Below are 18,117 nucleotides of genomic sequence, written 5' to 3'. Positions count from 1 at the left end.
GGTTAAAAATAAAATCATCGATCTCTTCACCCAGACGAAAGATCTGAGACAACAAACATAAAAATACGGTTATATAGAGCGCATCCTCCTTGTTTTTGAAGTCGGTTGAATATCATCTGTATATTTTTTCTCACTAAAGAAGGAAAGCGAAGGGTTTATAATTTAGATAATACTAGCAAACCCGGCGAACTCCGTTTCGCCACTAGAGACACCTTTTCTTTGCTATAAACCTCACGGAGCCCGAGACCTTTCCAACGAATGCAAAACCGTGGAAATAGGTTCGTGCGTTCTGGAGTTATAGCGTCAGGAAGGAAAACCCGACTTATTTTTATATAGTACCACGTAGTAGATGTATAGGTACCACGCTTGACGCTGCACACACCTTACCTAAATAGAAAAGGAAAAAAAACAGATGTTTGTGATCTCTGTAGACGCAGTACACGCTTACAGATTTTTTGTTGTTGTTTGCAACTAAACAACATTAGTGCACAAAAAAGTTAATTAACGATGAGTAATGAGACACCCATAAAAGCTCAATTTAACGGGCTTATTATGTAACACTGTATAATTATATTTTTTAAATAACTGCTTTAAACCACGACTCTGCCTGTGTAGATTTTCTTGTAATTTTTTTTACCAGTTTAATACGCGGTAAAAATGTAAATAAATATGATAAAAAACACGCTTTAAAAATATGAAATTATTGTATTGTCACCGATCCTTGATAAGTGTACAAAGTTTGAATTAAATCTGTCCGTTTAAAGTGGGTCAATTCGAATCTAACGGAGTCGGTTACATACGAACATACAGGTGAAGCTAATATAAGTGTGGTAAAAAATATATTTCTTGAGTTCTTACTTGATTGTGTAACATTACTAAAATATTAATATACTAGGTTTCCGCCCGCGGCTTCGCTCGCGCAGTCAAAGAAAAACCCGCATAGTTCCCGTTCCCGTGGGATTTCCGGAATAAAAAGTAGCCTATGTCCTTTCTCGGGTATCAAAATATCTATATACCAAATTTCATGCAAATTGGTTCAAAGGCGTGATTGAGTAACAGACAGAGTTACTTTCGCATTTATAATATTCGTATGGATTAAAAAAAATAAATCCAAGTATACACTTTATATGTATCTAGATCAAAATATTCATATCTAAATCTCTTATTTAAAAATCATTCTGTTAACGTTTTGAAACAAAAAAAAAGTTTTTAGAGTTTTTCACTGCAAAAGCAAACAAAAATTAACACCTCTTTCATAGAGATCGTTATCAAAACTAAAATCTTAATTATGATAACAGTTTCTCGCATAGTGAATTAGCGTTATTGTTTAGAAGTATTCACGCAAAAAATAACTGTATATGTTAATTTTGTGTTGTTATTTTTTGTTTCTAAACGCATTAAGTAAATAATTGCGTAAATGTAACGGTTTTAAAGGCGGTTCTTTTTGGTGGCAGGTGTTGAGGTTTGAGAAATTATTGTGTAAAATAATATTAATATGATTTTTCCGTTCAATTTCCGTTAAATTAATGTTAAGTAAGTTTAATCAAAAACATAAAATATTAAAATTGAATTGATTTGATGATATTTAACACTAGCTGCTCCGCGCGGTTTCACCCCCGTGGCTCCACCCCTGTTGGTAGTAGCGTGATAATATATAGCCTATAACCTTCCTCGATAAATGGGCTATCTAACACTGAAAGAATTTTTCAAATCGGACCCGTAGCTCCCGATATTAGCGCGTTCAAACAAACAAACTCTTCAGCTTTATAATATTAGTATAGATGATTTCATTTTATTCATCATCATATCATATTTCCCTTGATCGTGAATTAAGAGTGGGTATAAAGCAAAACTACAGTTACCAAATTTACCAATCTTCTATTAGGTGATACGTGTCATATTCAAGATACCAAATTAATATAAGTTTAATAAAAAACATAAAATATTAACATTGAATTGATTTGATGAATTATCTACTATATAAAAATAAGTTTGGTTTTCCTTCCTGACGCTATAACTCGATAACGCACGAACCGATTTCCACGGTTTTGCATTCGTTGGAAAGGTCTCGGGCTCCGTGAGGTTTATAGCAAAGAAAATGTGTCTCTGGTGGCGAAACTGAGTTCGCCGGGTTTGCTAGTTTAACATAACTTTAAACAAACTTACACTCATTTATTTTGTTAAAATAGTCAAGAAAGTTATAGCATATGAATTGAACGTTATCATTTATGGACAAATTAACAATTAAAAACGCGTAAATAGAGAGTCTAGCCGAATCTTCACCATGATCGTTTCAAGAAGATAATTCAGTGCAATTAATTATTATGTGTACAATTTTTAATTAAATCTGTCCGTTTAAAGTGGGTTAAAATCGAGTCTAAGGTGTTGGTTACTTATCAATAAGTAGAAAGGTTTATGTGGCTAATAAGCCAGATTCGACTTGAGTTATCTCATCACGCTCACCATTATTATTTTAATCATGCCATCTCACTTTAAAATCTAATCGTTCGTGCGTTTTTTAAGATCGATTATTGTGTTGGTAAACTATCTACACCCTATTTAAAGTACATTTCAAATTTAATGGCGGCTCGGAAGTTATGTGCAGGTGCGAGTGCGGGTGCGCACAGGTCCTTTAATATCTAAAATTGTTTTCTGCGTGGATCGTACTATGTTCCGGGCCGCCATTAAGTTTGAATCGTACTATACCTAATAATTTGTACATACGGGTGAAGCTAAAAAAGGCTTGTTAAAAATATTTGTGTTTTTAATTTCAGAGTCGTGCTAGCGGCATGCTCCGAGCTGCTCGGCGCGCTGCTCGGCGCGCACGAGTCGCTCGGCGAGCCGGTGCTCGTGATAGACGGCGCCGAGCCGCGGCACGTGCGCGCGCTGCTCGACTACATGTACACCGGCGAGATGAGCGTGCACCACGTGAGTCGTAGTCGTAGTGTTCAGTGGGGCTAGTGTGAGTTTGATCGAGTACGAAACGTTACTATCGCGTCTGCGTCACAGCGAAATTTGTATGGGGAATCAAAGCTTCCCCATACGTCCGCTAGGGGCGCTGTTCGATTTCCCATACTAAGGGTACAGTTGTGGACGGGTGACTGGTGACGTCACAGACGGCGCTGTGGCCGAGCCGAAGTAGTAGGTAGTAGGCAGTCGAAGTGTCTGGTAGCGTTGTTTACGAGAAAGCTTGTAATTTGGATCTTTTTTTGTACCTTTTTTGGTACTCACAGTACTATCCCTGGACGGTATGTTTCTAGTACCTAAACTTGTTTTTAAGTATTTAGTATCTGAGAGTAATAATTGTATTCGTTTTAGATGTCCAAAATATTTTGATTTGAAGTCAAAGAAAAGTATTGTATAACGTAGTTACAATTTAATAACAATATAGGTTTACAACATTTAATTCTCATAGCAACATTAGTAAGTAAGAAAGAGAAGACAGATTCCTCATTCTTTCTTTTTTGAAGTGAAACTTCTTCGTGATTCGACGTATTTCTGTAAAGTTGCATACAGTAAATTATTTTTTGAAAAATAAGTTCATAAAGAAGTTTCACTTCTTACGTGTGTACACTAGTACACGCACACATTTTTTTCATCTAAGTCTCTAACTGTTTAATTTCCCTTTACAGTCGCAACTCGCCGGCCTCCTGAAAACGGCTGAAGAGCTCCGTATAAAGGGGCTCTCGGACATCCGGTGGAGTAACAAGGACGAACCGCCCGATTGTGCCACAGGTGAGAGAGAGATGGCAATATTGCGACTCAAATGAGAATAGGATTGAGCCTGCACCATGTTGTGACGTCATAGGTGTTGATTCTACCAAATAAATGCATAAATAACGATAATTATTAATAATTTTTATTTAAATTTACAGGTGCAGTGACCGCAACGCAAATGTCCAAGCCCGAAGACAAGCCAATTGATAAGAATACATTTGACGTCAAGAATGCACATGACGCTAAGAATACACCGGACTTTAAGAATACACCGGACTTTAAGAATACACCCGACGCTAAGAATACACACGACGTTAGAACGAATTTTAACGTGAAAAATGACATGGAAAGGATTCAGTTTAAATGTGAAGACGATGATGTTGGGAAGGAGAAGTGTATAAACGGTGAGTTTGAACTCAAACTCAAATTTTCTTTAGTCAACTCAAACTCAAGCTCAAATTGTTATTTTTCAACTAGTTGATTGATAAGTTTTTTCAGATTTATTAAAAAAACAACATTACTTACGTTAAGTTTTTAAATTGATAAATAACTAAACTATAAATAAAAAAAAATTGAGTTGGTCGGTCAAAATTGAGTCTATAGTAGTCGGTTAAATACAAACATACAGGTGAAGCTAAAGTGAGTTGTATATTATATGCATTTATTTCTATTTTAAATTTCGTAAGTATATATGTATTTGTATGATAATTTTTTTCTCCAGGAGGTCCACCGCCATTGATAAAGCTGCCGGTGAAGGATAACAAGAATAGCCTTTTGAAACGGGATCACTCTGACACGTAAGTTTTCAATTGTTTCATAAAAAATGAGATTTATAACAAAAAAAATAAAAAAAAGCTTTCTTGATCCATTTTCGACACTTTACAGGTTGATTTTTTTTTAATAAAGCATGTATGTGTGTATGTTTTTTACTCTTTCACGCGAAAACTACTGACGGATTTTGATGGTATTTTGTCTTGCCACTGATGTAGCTTATGTAAAATAGGATATTATAGAAATACTGGCTTTTTGAGTTCATTAATATATATATATATATATATATATATATATATATATATATATATATATATATATTTTATTTATTTATCCAAAAACTGTCCTATTAAACTACAGACTATCTAAATGTTAATAAAAATCTCTTAATCATAATAAAACTTCTCTTTATCAATGCTTTTTTTGAAGATTTTTATTTGTTTGTTTCTTGCAGTGAAAGCCAAAGTCCCAAACGGCAAAGGTTGACGAGCGGCACGGAGCACACGGACGACGAATCATCGGCGCATACTATTAAAACGTGAGTAAAAAATAAATAAAAAAATATATGGAAAAAATGTTTTTTTTTTCTTGAGATAAAATTGTTGGAATTAAGAATTGTAGTATAATCATTTTTGTGAGAATATTTTTCGTCGGAATTTAGGGCTAGTCGAATAAAGTTTTTATATGTCCTATAAAATGATTTTTTCATTTCACAGGGAAAGAGAAGAATGGAGACACGGGAATTTGGTAAGTTTTATTAAAAAAAAATGCACGTTATTAAATATTAATAGTATAAAAAATGAACATTCATATCAAAAAATATTCTAAGGTAATCTAGTATCTTAAAATGTCGATACATTTTGTGAATACACGTTAAAATAATGCTAATAAGGATGCTAATTTAGTCTGTACAGTTTTATTTTGATTTCACGATTGTTTCTTTTGACTAGCAAGCAAATGAAGCTGAACCGATTGCGATGAAAGTTTCTATGTATGTAGCTGAAGACTCAGAATAACACATAGGCATAAAATCACGCCATCTCACTTAGAAGTTAGAGGGTAGTAGGAAATTCTAATATGGATGTTTGTTATTCGATTTTGATCAAATAGGAACATAATGTTATCCAATTCAAAGTAGATTTTACCCGTCAGCGTCTTTAGGCAACCAAAAAAAAATTTCGATCACGATCCGTATTTAAACAATTAAATATTGCACAGTAACTTTTTGGTTTTGTGTCCATCTTGCAATTCAAGAAAGTTGAACGTGGTCGAACAAATAGCGCGCGCGTGTCTTCTTTCCCTTGCGACAGCCTTGGCCAGATTAGCCCTTGCGCAATGGCCCTCGCCTGTAGGTATGTTTTTAATACCTACACGTGGAGATACACAGGCCTGACAACTACAGACACACTATAATTCGATAGAGCCGGCTGCACGCACGAAAAAACATGACACATGCGGCGTTACCTCGCTCTGAGGCGTTCCATGTAAGGCTTGAAGTGCAAGCGAGAGCGCGGAACGAGCGACAGAAGCACAATCGGACGTTGTCACGTTCAACTATCGTCAGTAAACCGACTTTACAGACAACCAATTTTTGAAGTGAAAACTTCTTTAGCGGCGTTGAGCACTTTTTCTGTAATGGGTATAAAATCTTAAACTCGCTTCAGGACACGTGACCTGATCGAAAAAGCGTAAGACGGATACCATTCCAAAATATCAAACATGCTCAACGTTAATAATCAAGTTTTCACTTCTGCCGGCACTCCCGGAGTGCAACCCGTCTTTTTAACGTGATAACGTTTTTAAAATCGTTTTAGTCGGGTGACATGTTCAGAAACTTGTGTCACACCAAAACCTCACGAGCGCGATCGCAGGTATAACGAGAGAGAGACGGACCGATCTCCCGTCTCATCTCGAGCGCTGCCACCAATAAGAAGTTATCACGTAAACATCTCGATCGTAAACCTACTTTACAGACAACCAATTTTTTTATGGTTCAATTTTAACAGATTTCTTAATATACAGGATATAACAGCTGAACGCGTGGTCGGTTGGGGCGCTAGCGAGGCGGATCGCGGCGACTGGTCGCGCGACGGGTCGGACGACGAGTGGGCCGACCCGCCCGCCGACATCGGATCCTTCCTGCACACCCGGCTGCGTGTGGACGGCGACAACAGCGCAGGTGAGACCTGTGCTCGAGTTATGTGCGCCTGGTACTTGCAACGGGCCGAGCTGCACACCCGGCTGCGTGTGGACGGCGACAACAGCGCAGGTGAGACCTGTGCTCGAGTTATGTGCGCCTGGTACTTGCAACGGGCCGAGCTGCACACCCGGCTGCGTGTGGACGGCGACAACAGCGCAGGTGAGACCTGTGCTCGAGTTATGTGCGCCTGGTACTTGCAACGGGCCGAGCTGCACACCCGGCTGCGTGTGGACGGCGACAACAGCGCAGGTGAGACCTGTGCTCGAGTTATGTGCGCCTGGTACTTGCAACGGGCCGAGCTGCACACCCGGCTGCGTGTGGACGGCGACAACAGCGCAGGTGAGACCTGTGCTCGAGTTATGTGCGCCTGGTACTTGCAACGGGCCGAGCTGCACACCCGGCTGCGTGTGGACGGCGACAACAGCGCAGGTGAGACCTGTTCTCGAGTTATGTGCGCCTGGTACTTGCAACGGGCCGAGCTGCACACCCGGCTGCGTGTGGACGGCGACAACAGCGCTGGTGAGACCTGTTCATGAGCTATGTGCGCCTGGTACTTGCAACGGGCCGAGATAAATGTTACCATAAAAGTGAAAACACCGATAGATTATAATAATCTATCCCGCTAGATCGTAAACTGTCAAAAATTTGCTATCCATACGTAATATCTGAAACGCAGGCGGTGAAAACCTGGAGTTTTTCCACCATGCATTTCAGAAGGAACTTTTATGGCGCAGCACTCCTATGTGGAACAACTGCCCGAATTCATCAATGCCATTAAGCAACAGATACAACTTGGGTTACTTCAAAAACAGATTATACAGATTATACTTAGCTCCAACCCAAGTAGTAGAAAAACAGATTTTACAAAAAGGGCCAGAAACACACCTAAACTGTTCAGGTCTAATGGAAGCATCAGTTCAGAAACGCGTAAGCTCGTTTGCCAAAAAAATAATATGGTCATAGACATGGAACCAGCAGCCCAATCAAATGGGTGTTAATCGACCAAGAAAACAACTCTGCGCGCTGATTGGTTCAACAGATATGAGGTTTTACTAATACACAATACACATACAGCTAATATGTGCATATCTTACAGCAATATGAAATCCTAGTGTCCTGCGAAAAGATGTGAGCGCCAGTGAACCTCTTGTGCAGTTATGGTAGCCTGGTACTTACCAGGTAACCTGATTGAAAACATAAGGTTTAGGTTTAGGTTCGGCTCTTTATTTTATGCAGGCTCTTTTTTAATTTATCAAATACAAAAATAACGTGTTTACCAAGGGGACGTGTCAGAAGTGAAACTTCTTTGGCAAGTTTTAAATATAACAAAATAGAGCCTTACTCCGTGACGTAACGCCATTGCCATGACGCGACCTTTAAATTTTATTCTCAACGTGCCTAAAGAAGTTTCACTTTTTTTTTCGTACATGTTCATACGAATAATCGATTTATTTGTATCGATTTCCAGACGAAGAATCGGACGACAGCGCAATGGCGGTGGTTGGTGCGCGGGCGCATGCTTCATCTTCTTCGTCAACGACTAGCACTTCGCACTTGGATTTGCCTAAACGTAAGTGTTTTTGGTGGTTAAGTGATTTGGTGAATTTGGATTGTATTGTTGGAAGCTTATTAAAAAAATAGGATTTTGAGTAGTTTTTTTTCTATATTTGGGAATGAATATTGTGTGTACGTCGTCTACGTCTACAAACAAACTCTTCAGCTTTATAATATTAGTATAGATTTAACTTCTAAATTATTTAGGTATGTACGTGTATTACAGCATGTAAAATTATCTAATTTCTATATCTTCTTAAGAGTCCTAATACAAAATTGCGCTGGACGAAAGCTAGTATTTTTACGTTTGAACGCGATCATCGTGTGTCGAGTAGCAAAGGCTGAAAGCGCTCAAAGTGGAAACATTATAGGACCTTATTATCTCGGTATCGTCTACTCCACCAATTCTTATCTAGTATCGTGGGCTTCCCGACTACTACGCGCGGGAAAAACGTACTTTTGTAATTTTGTGTCTGACGGAGCAGCGCAACACGTCCTACTCCCTAAAGCGCGGAGCGCGGTCTGCCGTAACAGCGTTTGCGCTCCCGTATATAATCGAAAATTCTAGAGAACTTTAAAATATTCCATTACTCTCATAAATCATATAATATGTATTTTTTTGATTGCAAATTTTTAAGCATAAATCTATCATTTAATGTGTATTTTTTATTTATTTTTTACTCTGTTGTATGTTATAAAAATTCGACGCCAAATACACATAAAATTTCATCAAAGTAAGGCTATTTTAACTTAGATTTTCTTTGAATTTTTGAATAAAAGTACTTAAATTGCCTCGAGCATATTTTAGGATGTCTCAGTGTCTTTACTGTCGTATATTTTATAAGAAAACTTCTTCTTTTAAATTCCGTGTAAACTACAAAGACACGAACGTCCTGCATGGAAAAAATTGAAACACCTCTCAGGTTATTTTGGCTATTAAACAAACTGGACAATGAATATCAATAAATTGTCTGGAACATATTTTAGATATTGAATGAATCTTTAATTTAAGATATTATAACACATTGTTACTAATTTAGTTTCGTTAAACGTGCTCCTAAAGAATTACAGAAACAAGTCAAAATCACTCTAAAATCGATAAGGATTCTTAATATATATAAATCTCGTGTCACAATGTTTGTCCTCAATGGACTCCTAAACCACTTAACCGATTATAATAAAATTCGCACACCATGTGCAGTTCGATCCAACTTGAGAGATAGGATAGTTTAAACATGTAGGTACTACGGGCGAAGCCGGGGCGAACCGCTAGTTTCTATATATGTATTTTTTGTATTACAGCGTCGAAAAGCAACAGCGGTGTGACGGACCCCCGATTCTCTGATGTGGTCAAACTTAACGACTATCTAAGACATGGAAGACGACCGCAGTTTTGGGAAGAACACTATGTTAAAAGGGTGAGTTGATTCGGAAAAAATATTGGTTAAGTGCGAGTGGGACTCATGATACTAAGGGTTCCGTATAAATAAGCTAGTTTTTTTCCAATAAATGTTATCAGTATCAAGAAAAACAGGACACAATTGTGAACAGAAACGTTAAAAAAGGAGCTTGTATGCCAAGCACACGTATCAGAAGTGAAATTTCTTTGGCAACATTCAAAGATACCAAAATCATCGCTTTAATCAATGACGTGATGGTATTGCCATGACGCTAACTTGAAATTTTACTCTCAAATCGCTTAAAGAAGTTACTTCAACAACAATAAACTATAAATATCTAACTATGTGGTATCTATTATCTTTGTATTTGAATTGAATCCCGGTGCCCGTTAAAAGTGGGTCAAAATCGTGTTTTAGAGCGTTTAAAAAAAAAGTTTTTCCCAGTTTTGTGTCTGTAGGCTACCCATCTCTCTCCCACTTGTTCTCTAACCATATATCCGTTTCAGGTGATGGACGCAGTACGACTGAAAGAGTTGGAAATGAAACAAGCGGCGGAAATTTTGGGCGTCAGTTACGGGACTTTGTATGGGAGATACAGGGACGTGTACGGGTGTATCAATAGGCCCTATAGGTGAGCTATATCTAGATCTAGACTGTAATAATATCTGCTTGTATTTATGGTAGCCTGGTACTTGTGGCTCAAGATGTCAGTTATGAGATTATTGTATGGGAGGTGCAGGACGTACGGGTGTGTCAATAGGCCCTATAGGTGAGCTATATCTAGATCTAGACTGTAATAATATCTGCTTGTATTTATGGTAGCCTGGTACTTGTGGCTCAAGATGTCAGTTATGAGATTATTGTATGGGAGGTGCAGGACGTACGGGTGTGTCAATAGGCCCTATATGTGAGCTATATCTAGATCTAGACTGTAATAATATCTGCTTGTATTTATGGTAGCCTGGTACTTGTGGCTCAAGATGTCAGTTATGAGATTATTGTATGGGAGGTGCAGGACGTACGGGTGTGTCAATAGGCCCTATAGGTGAGCTATATCTAGATCTAGACTGTAATAATTTCTGCTTGTATTTATGGTAGCCTGGTACTTGTGGCTCAAGATGTCAGTATTGTATGGGATATATAGGGACGTGTACGGGTGTATCAATAGGCCCTATATATAGCGTTTAGCTACTATTATGTATTCTGTGATATAGGTGAGCTATATCTAGATCTAGACTGTAATAATATCTGCTTGTATTTATGGTAGCCTGGTACTTGTGGCTCAAGATGTAGATATATTTGAAGTTAAGCAGGAATGCCAAATTAATGCCTATAAACAACACTTGGGAAAAGTATTCGAAACCTATTAAAAATTACAGAAAACAAGTTTGATTAAAAATGTAATTTTTTAAAGAAAAAATATATTGTTTGGATTCGAAACATTGATTTAAATTGATTTGTCCAAAACAAATACATTTATTACAATGTTCCCACTTATGAAATTTCCTATTATTTTCGAATTAATCCATTATTACCCTAAAATTAAATCGGAGTACGTTAACCTCCAGTAATTTCAGAACGGCGCGCGACTTTTGGCAAGCGAAGGGACCCTCGGAGGTGCTGGACCGGCTCCAGCGCGGGGAGTTGAGTCTGGAGTCTGCGGCGCTGGCCCTGGGTGTGAACCCGTCCAAGTTGGCTGCGTATGTCGCTGATGGTCCACCTGTGCTTGACGCGGAGAAGGGTGAGGAAGACAATTATATAATAGAGAAAATAGATCTCCTATAAAGCTATGGTAGCCTGGTACTTTTGGCTAAGAACAAGAAGTAACTTAAACCTCGGAAGTGACTGAAAGAAGGTAGGAAGGAATGTCTTATGAGCAAGAGCGATCTCCTAGTAGCTTATGGTAGCCTGGTACTTTTGCTCGAAAAATTATGACGTCATTTTACATTATTTTGCTTCGTTCTTTTCCGGGTCATATCAGTTTTTTACTGATAAAAGAGATGCTGTTTAATAAAGAAATCAGTATTAACTACAAAAACCATGCTATACAGCAAAAAGTAAGTAAATACCAGACTCCAGGTCTACCTGGAGTCTGCGGCGCTGGCTCTGGACGTGAACCCGTCCAAGTTGGCTGCTTATGTAGCTGATGGTCCACCTGTGCTTGATGCGGAGAAGGGTGAGTTAAATGCATTTAACAGGGAAGGAATCGATCTCCTTGCAGCTTATGGTAGCCTGGTACTTGTGGCAAAAGAACTGTCACATTGAGATCACTTCAAAAGAAAGTAAGATATTGGTTCATTCATATACATTGCTAGAAGAATAGATCTCCTAGTAGCTTATGGTAGCCTAGTACTTTTGCTCGAAAAATGATGACGTCATTTTACATTTTCGCCTTGTTCTTTCTTCGGGTAAGTTTAGCCTGTTACTTTGGCCTTCTTGTAAATCATACTTCGTAATAAGGTAAGGTTTGGGTCCTTATGCATCGTACATCTCGTTACTTATAGATTTTGTGGGAAACAAGGACTTTCCACACCACACCCTCGTTAATGACGCCGGTACACTTATTCCAAGAGATTTTTAATAATATGTTTAAAATTTAACGTATACACAATAATACAGTTCATAAAATATATCATAATTATTGTCTCCAGATAAAAATTTGGCTTATTTCTTGCGGCATACTGAGGACGCAGGTGAGCGACACACGATAGACAAATAAATACATAATTATAAAATAAATAAATATGGCCTTTCTTTCGGTTTATAAAAAATATTAATTTTCTAAGTATCAGGGTCAGTTTAATAGCTTGTTCTGTCCCTGATAGGCTATTAAACACTTTGGTGTTTATTTTTATACATTACTAGCTTTCCGCCCGCGGCTTCGCCCGCTTTGTCTAAAACATAATAAATTATATACCAAAACCTTCCTCTTGAATCACTCTATCTATTAAAAAAACCGCATCAAAATCCGTTGCGTAGTTTTAAAGATTTAAGAATACATAGGGACATTGGGACAGAGAAAGCGACTTTGTTTTATACTATGTAGTGATCTTGTCATTTTAACCGAAAGATAAGCTAAAGACCCTTTAAAGAAGCTCTGAAATTTACCATTATTGTTTTACAAGGAATATAATGGATTCATACAATTTTACGTATTTTTGAAGTGAAACTTCTTTATCGGGGCTGGAAAAAAATTTAGTGTAACATTTTTTCGTTATGCGTGACATTTTTCCGTTACGCGCCATCTTTTTCTTATCCCTACCACGCGTGATTCGACGTATTTTTGTAAAGTTGTTTATAGTAAATTATTTTTTGAAAAATAAGGTCATAAAGAAGTTTCACTTCTTACGTGTGTACACTAGTACACGCACACATTTTTTTTTATTCCTTATGTTTTCATTTTAATATCATTTATTTGTATTCAAGTAAATTTAAACAATTTTTGATTAATTTGAGAAATTTAACAGTTCTAGGTATAAGCGTTCCAAACTTGTCCAGTTACGTGTCTTCAGACATTCAGACTAAAAACAAAGTGGACAGAGACTCCGTTGATTTAGGTAAGTTCTACAATTTAATATACAGAACTTGTCTGATTGTTTGTACGCGCCAAACTCAGGAACTACTAGTCCTTTATATATTACTGGCTGTAACCCGCGGTTTTACCCGCATTGCTCCGCTCCTGTTGGTCTTAGCGTGATGATATACAGGGTACATAGTTACGGAATAAACGCCTGCGCACACTTAACGATTACACCTGGTATAGCCTATAGCCTTCTTCGATAAGTGGGCTATCTAACAAAAAAAATTTCATCTCGGACCAGTAGTTCCTGAGATTAGCGCGTTCAAACAAACAAACTCTTTAGCTTTATAATATAAGTATAGGTATGCACTTTCAATGGGTTGCCTGGAAGAGATCATTTGCACGTGATAAGGCCAATTCTGTACTGTTTTTGTATTTACTGCATTTTGTCATATAATTATAAATAGTAAGTAATAAATAGCCATATTGTCCATACGTATACAAGTCAAGTATGGTTTCAAAGTAAAAACTAAATAAATCAAACGGTGCAGTCGTTCCATACGTTGGGCAAGACATACATACATTTTTCTACCTTTAAATAATGTGTATTTTATTTACAGACACGGACGCAATATATCCAATGGACGCAAAGGGACGGCCGAGGTCGTATTTGAAGAAAGAGATTACACAGACTAAGGTGAGCTATCTTTCTTTCTTCTTCTGTTACTCTATCTCTTTCTCACTTTCTCTTTTACTATGTAAGAAGTTAAAGAATAACTACATTATATAATACAAATAGCTTACCGCTGTCTGTCTGTCCCTATGTATGTTTAGATCTTTAAAACTACACAACTGATTTTGATGTGGTTTCTTTTAATAGAAAGAGTGATAAAAGAGGAAGGTTTATAATATGTATACAACATGAATGCAATTACACCCGTTTGATGTCGGGGCACATTGCTAGTATACTCGGGCCAAATTTTCAACCTATTTCGACTTTTTTTGCGTTTTTTACTTCAGAACTTTCGACTGGATAAACAGATTTGATGTTTTTTTTATTAAAAACTACTGTCCGGTCGGTCCTATTTTAATTTTGTCCAGTTCTGAACATTTGAAGACTGTTTAGTTTTTTGTTAAAAGATTAATTATTTCCCTTATAGAACAAGGGCAAATGCAAAAAAATTGTGCGTGTACTAGTGTACACACGTAAGAAGTGAAACTTCTTTATGACCTTATTTTTCAAAAAATAATTTACTATATGCAACTTTACAGAAATACGTCAATCACGCGTGTAAGGAATAAAAACAAGATGGCACGTAACGAAAAAATGTTACACTAAATTTTTTTCCAACCCCGATAAAGAAGTTTCACTTCAAAAAAAATTGTTAAAATATTACACATCTTAGTGATATTCATAATAATATTTTATTTTTAATCCTGGAGGATAATTATTTATTTTATTACTAGCTTTCCGCCCGCGGCTTCGCCCACATGATTCCCGTTCCCGTGGGATTTCCGGGATAAAACCTATCCTATGTGTTAATCCAAGTTACCCTCTATATGTGTGCTAAAATTCATTGTAATCGGTTCAGTAGTTTTTGCGTGAAAGAGTAACAAACATCCATACAAACTTTCACATTTATAATATTTTTTTATTATATTTGTCCACAGACTAAAAAATCGATAAGCAACACGGATGAAGAGCTATCAGTAATTGTATCGTCGACACCGGACACTACGATATTTACGTCACCGCAGCCCACACAGAGTGAGTTTTATTTATTTAATTAAAAAAAAATATTATGTTTATAGGTTTATACATACATACATAGCATTTATAATAATATCGTTTATCGTTAAAAAAAACTTAAACACATGCTCATTTTTAAATTATTGCAAGTGAAGTGTTGAGTTTCATATAAATATTTTCGTTTATATTGGGTCAAAATCGAGTCTAATTCAGTCGTTTACATACAAACATACAGATGAAAATAATAAATGTATGTTAAAAAAGTTCATATTAGAGTCCTGTCCCTTGAAAAATGAGAGCCCATATTGAGAAGGAAAAGAATGTCCCTTGTCTTGTCCATCAATATTAAAAAAGATCACTTCCTACTAATATTATAAATGCGAAAGTTTGTGAGGATGGATGTTTTATCCCGGAAATCACACGGGAACGGGAGCTATGCGGGTTTTTCTTTAAAAACGCGAGCGAAGCCGCAGCCGAAAGCTTGTTGTAATATATATATATTTTTAATTTAAAAACTTTTATTTAATTTTACAGGCAGCTCATGGCCGACAATACGCGTGGCGAGCATAGAGTCCCTCCGAGGCTCGGACACTACAACGCCATCGCCCTCACAACTTATGAAAACCCGACCGGACCTCACCATCATAGCCGCGAAACGGGATAAGGACGAGACGTGATAGAATAAATGTCAAAAATAACGCCTTATCTGTGCTACATGACAGTTGTCAAACGTCACCTGTCACCTGTCAAATGTCGGTTTTCAGCTGTCACTTGTCACTTCTTTTTTTTCGATTACGGCAATAAGCGGAGACTGCCAGTGTCTAGTTAAAAAAAAAAAACATGTCACTTGTCGGTTTTTTTTTTTTAGATTATACAGCGAAGACTCGTGATTTTTTTTTCTGTTTTGTGTCAGCTGTCAGCTGCCAGTGTTCCATGTGAAGGTCAAGTGTCAGCGTTAAATGTTTCCTTTTTATTTACACACCTGCCAGTGTCGAGTAATTTTTTTTTTCGAACCATTTTTGGCTGTGGAGTGTAGAAATGGTTTTTTTTTCACTGATTTTCGTATTGCTCTATTAAATTATTTTATGTTTTCCGAGTTCCGACGCTTATTATTCAACGTTTTCATTACCGACTTCTCAAATAATATTTTTCATCTTACCTCTACACTCCATAGCTTTTATGTTACTTTTGTCTAAAATTTAAAGTACCAAAAATACGTCGAGACAACTTCGAATATTTGTGTATGAGAAAGTCGCATAGAGATTTAATCTCATTTCTTTATTTTGATTCTTAAAAAGTTTTCAATCGAGAATATTTTTTTTTGATTGCGTTTTGTATAAAAATAGGATCAGTGAAATCTAATCCTACATCTTAAGAATATTGTCTTTTATTTAATTTAAATAAAATAAATCTTATACTCTCATATACAAATATTAATAACACCCATTAAAAGAATTATAATGTCATGAAATCAAAATACTATTATTTGTTATATTTCAAGTGATCGATTAAGATATATTAAAGCTTTATTACAAAAAAAGTTAATACAAAAAATACTTAAAAAACACATTTATCATATGAAACAATATTTTTTTAGTTGTACACGATTGGAAAATTACATTAATGAAATGATAACATACACACAAAATCTGCTTTCTGAAACTGCATATAAGATTCATATTTCATAGATTTTTATTTACGTATTTTGATTAAAAATAAATATATATATCTGTGGTATTTGGTACGTACCACTTAAGTGCAAAATGGTGATTTTTGGGTATGAGCGTTTGAAAGTTTTCACGGTTGCTACCCTGTTGCTACAGATCGGAATAAACACTTGAGTAAAACAAATTTATGATATTTAAATGTCTATTATTTTCAAGTTTTGAACACTTACAAAAAAAATAAAAAAAATGTTCTAGTTCAAGAGTAATTGTTACTTAACATGTTTGTACCAAAAGAAAAAATGTGAAAATGATGTGAAAATGTCTAAAATGTGTGTACTTAAGTGGATTAGAGCATATTTATTTGTACTCTTAATTAGTATTTATTCCTATTTTTACCTTTAATGGAAAGGATTTTTCTTTTTTTTTTTTCGACGGAGACATAAACAGACATTAAAAAACAAATATTATGGGGAAACGTCTTCCATACAAATAGATTTAACCATATATAAAAACAAAAACGAATAGGAGTGTGATTTGCCACAAATAAGTACTCATAAAAAAGCCAGGAAATATTGTGATTTTCGTGCAATATGCAATTCTCTGATACTCTCTCTACAAAGTAAAATCCTAAAAGTAGTGTGTGTGTGTGTGTGGTTCAGAAGTCACGGTAGTTCGCTTGCCTGCCGTGCTAGATGCTGCGGGAATCGGGATCGATCCCATCAACCGACATTTACCAATGTGTCTTTTTCGGATGCATAAGTAGATTCTCTAATAACCAGAGATACATCTTCTATAACAATAAAACATCATCATTTCTAATAACAGGAAAACATCGTGATGGCAACCGGGATTTTGGTCTGAAATCACCAACCAGCAGTGAGCAAGCGTGGTGATTACTGCTCATGTCTTCTCCTTGTGAGAAGATGTCTTTACCCTGCAAATAGTTACGAGCTGGATCCAGTCAAATAAAATTTGTTTGTAAAACGTACCACTACAACATTCATTCATAGTCGTCATCACTGTCACTGAAAGTCATAAGATTGTTTCTAGTCGGACCATGAGACAATGATTTGAAATAATCATCATAAATTGGATCACTTATTGGCAGGAGATCTAAGATATCTTTGAATTTCAGAGCATCGATATTGATAGGCTCATTAGAGGCCAATGGCAAAGCCACTTCGGAGAATTCTATCTTTTCTCAGTTCTCTTAAACCAGAAATACAGAAACTCTTCATTTCCACTCAAGGAGTATTTAAAATCTACGTCATTAGACTTTTCATACATCAACCAGAAAATACAGTTCTAACCAAATGTAGTTTTGTCTGTTGCAGTATTTCTTTTGATAAAATGAGTAGGTAGTCAATAGTTTCGAAAATGGAAAGAAATCAGATTCATTAATTAATTTTACATCATGGCGATTGCTGGTCATTTTCATTTATCTCGGGGAACGGAGATGGTGCTGTTTCTTTTTTGAATGAATCTTTCAATATCTGCTTAACAGGCAAGATATTATACCGTTTTTGACCTGGAAAACA

At 36.5% G+C, this 18,117-nt stretch overlaps 1 protein-coding gene across 2 annotated transcripts in view; it reads left to right on the top strand.

Annotated features, from left to right (window-relative positions):
• Nucleotides 1–16,629, top strand: part of LOC149475876 (uncharacterized) — a 69,316-nt gene extending 52,687 nt beyond the window's left edge. Inside the window, exons 4-18 of one of the 2 annotated variants that reach the window (XM_089712813.1) lie at nucleotides 2,775–2,928; nucleotides 3,633–3,735; nucleotides 3,876–4,121; nucleotides 4,439–4,514; nucleotides 4,943–5,026; nucleotides 5,205–5,235; nucleotides 6,511–6,667; nucleotides 8,157–8,258; nucleotides 9,545–9,660; nucleotides 10,149–10,273; nucleotides 11,220–11,383; nucleotides 13,110–13,199; nucleotides 13,783–13,859; nucleotides 14,834–14,930; nucleotides 15,447–16,629. In XM_089712813.1, the coding sequence (XP_089568939.1) occupies nucleotides 2,775–2,928; nucleotides 3,633–3,735; nucleotides 3,876–4,121; nucleotides 4,439–4,514; nucleotides 4,943–5,026; nucleotides 5,205–5,235; nucleotides 6,511–6,667; nucleotides 8,157–8,258; nucleotides 9,545–9,660; nucleotides 10,149–10,273; nucleotides 11,220–11,383; nucleotides 13,110–13,199; nucleotides 13,783–13,859; nucleotides 14,834–14,930; nucleotides 15,447–15,589 (1,765 nt within the window). In that variant the 3' untranslated portion in view covers nucleotides 15,590–16,629. Of the gene's footprint in view, nucleotides 1–2,774; nucleotides 2,929–3,632; nucleotides 3,736–3,875; nucleotides 4,122–4,438; nucleotides 4,515–4,942; nucleotides 5,027–5,204; nucleotides 5,236–6,510; nucleotides 6,668–8,156; nucleotides 8,259–9,544; nucleotides 9,661–10,148; nucleotides 10,274–11,210; nucleotides 11,384–13,109; nucleotides 13,200–13,782; nucleotides 13,860–14,833; nucleotides 14,931–15,446 lie in introns of both variants that reach the window. The other variant, XM_089712812.1, reaches the window with a different exon arrangement.
• The last annotated feature ends 1,488 nt before the right edge of the window (nucleotides 16,630–18,117 follow it).

The sequence above is a fragment of the Colias philodice genome, chromosome 29 (genome assembly GCF_061535455.1).
Source record: "Colias philodice isolate Cphi_HAF_F1 chromosome 29, ilColPhil1 Martin Lab GWU primary, whole genome shotgun sequence".
Taxonomy (NCBI): domain Eukaryota; kingdom Metazoa; phylum Arthropoda; class Insecta; order Lepidoptera; family Pieridae; genus Colias; species Colias philodice.
The sequence above is the reverse complement of the archived record's forward strand: the minus strand, read 5'-3'. Positions and strand labels throughout refer to the sequence as shown.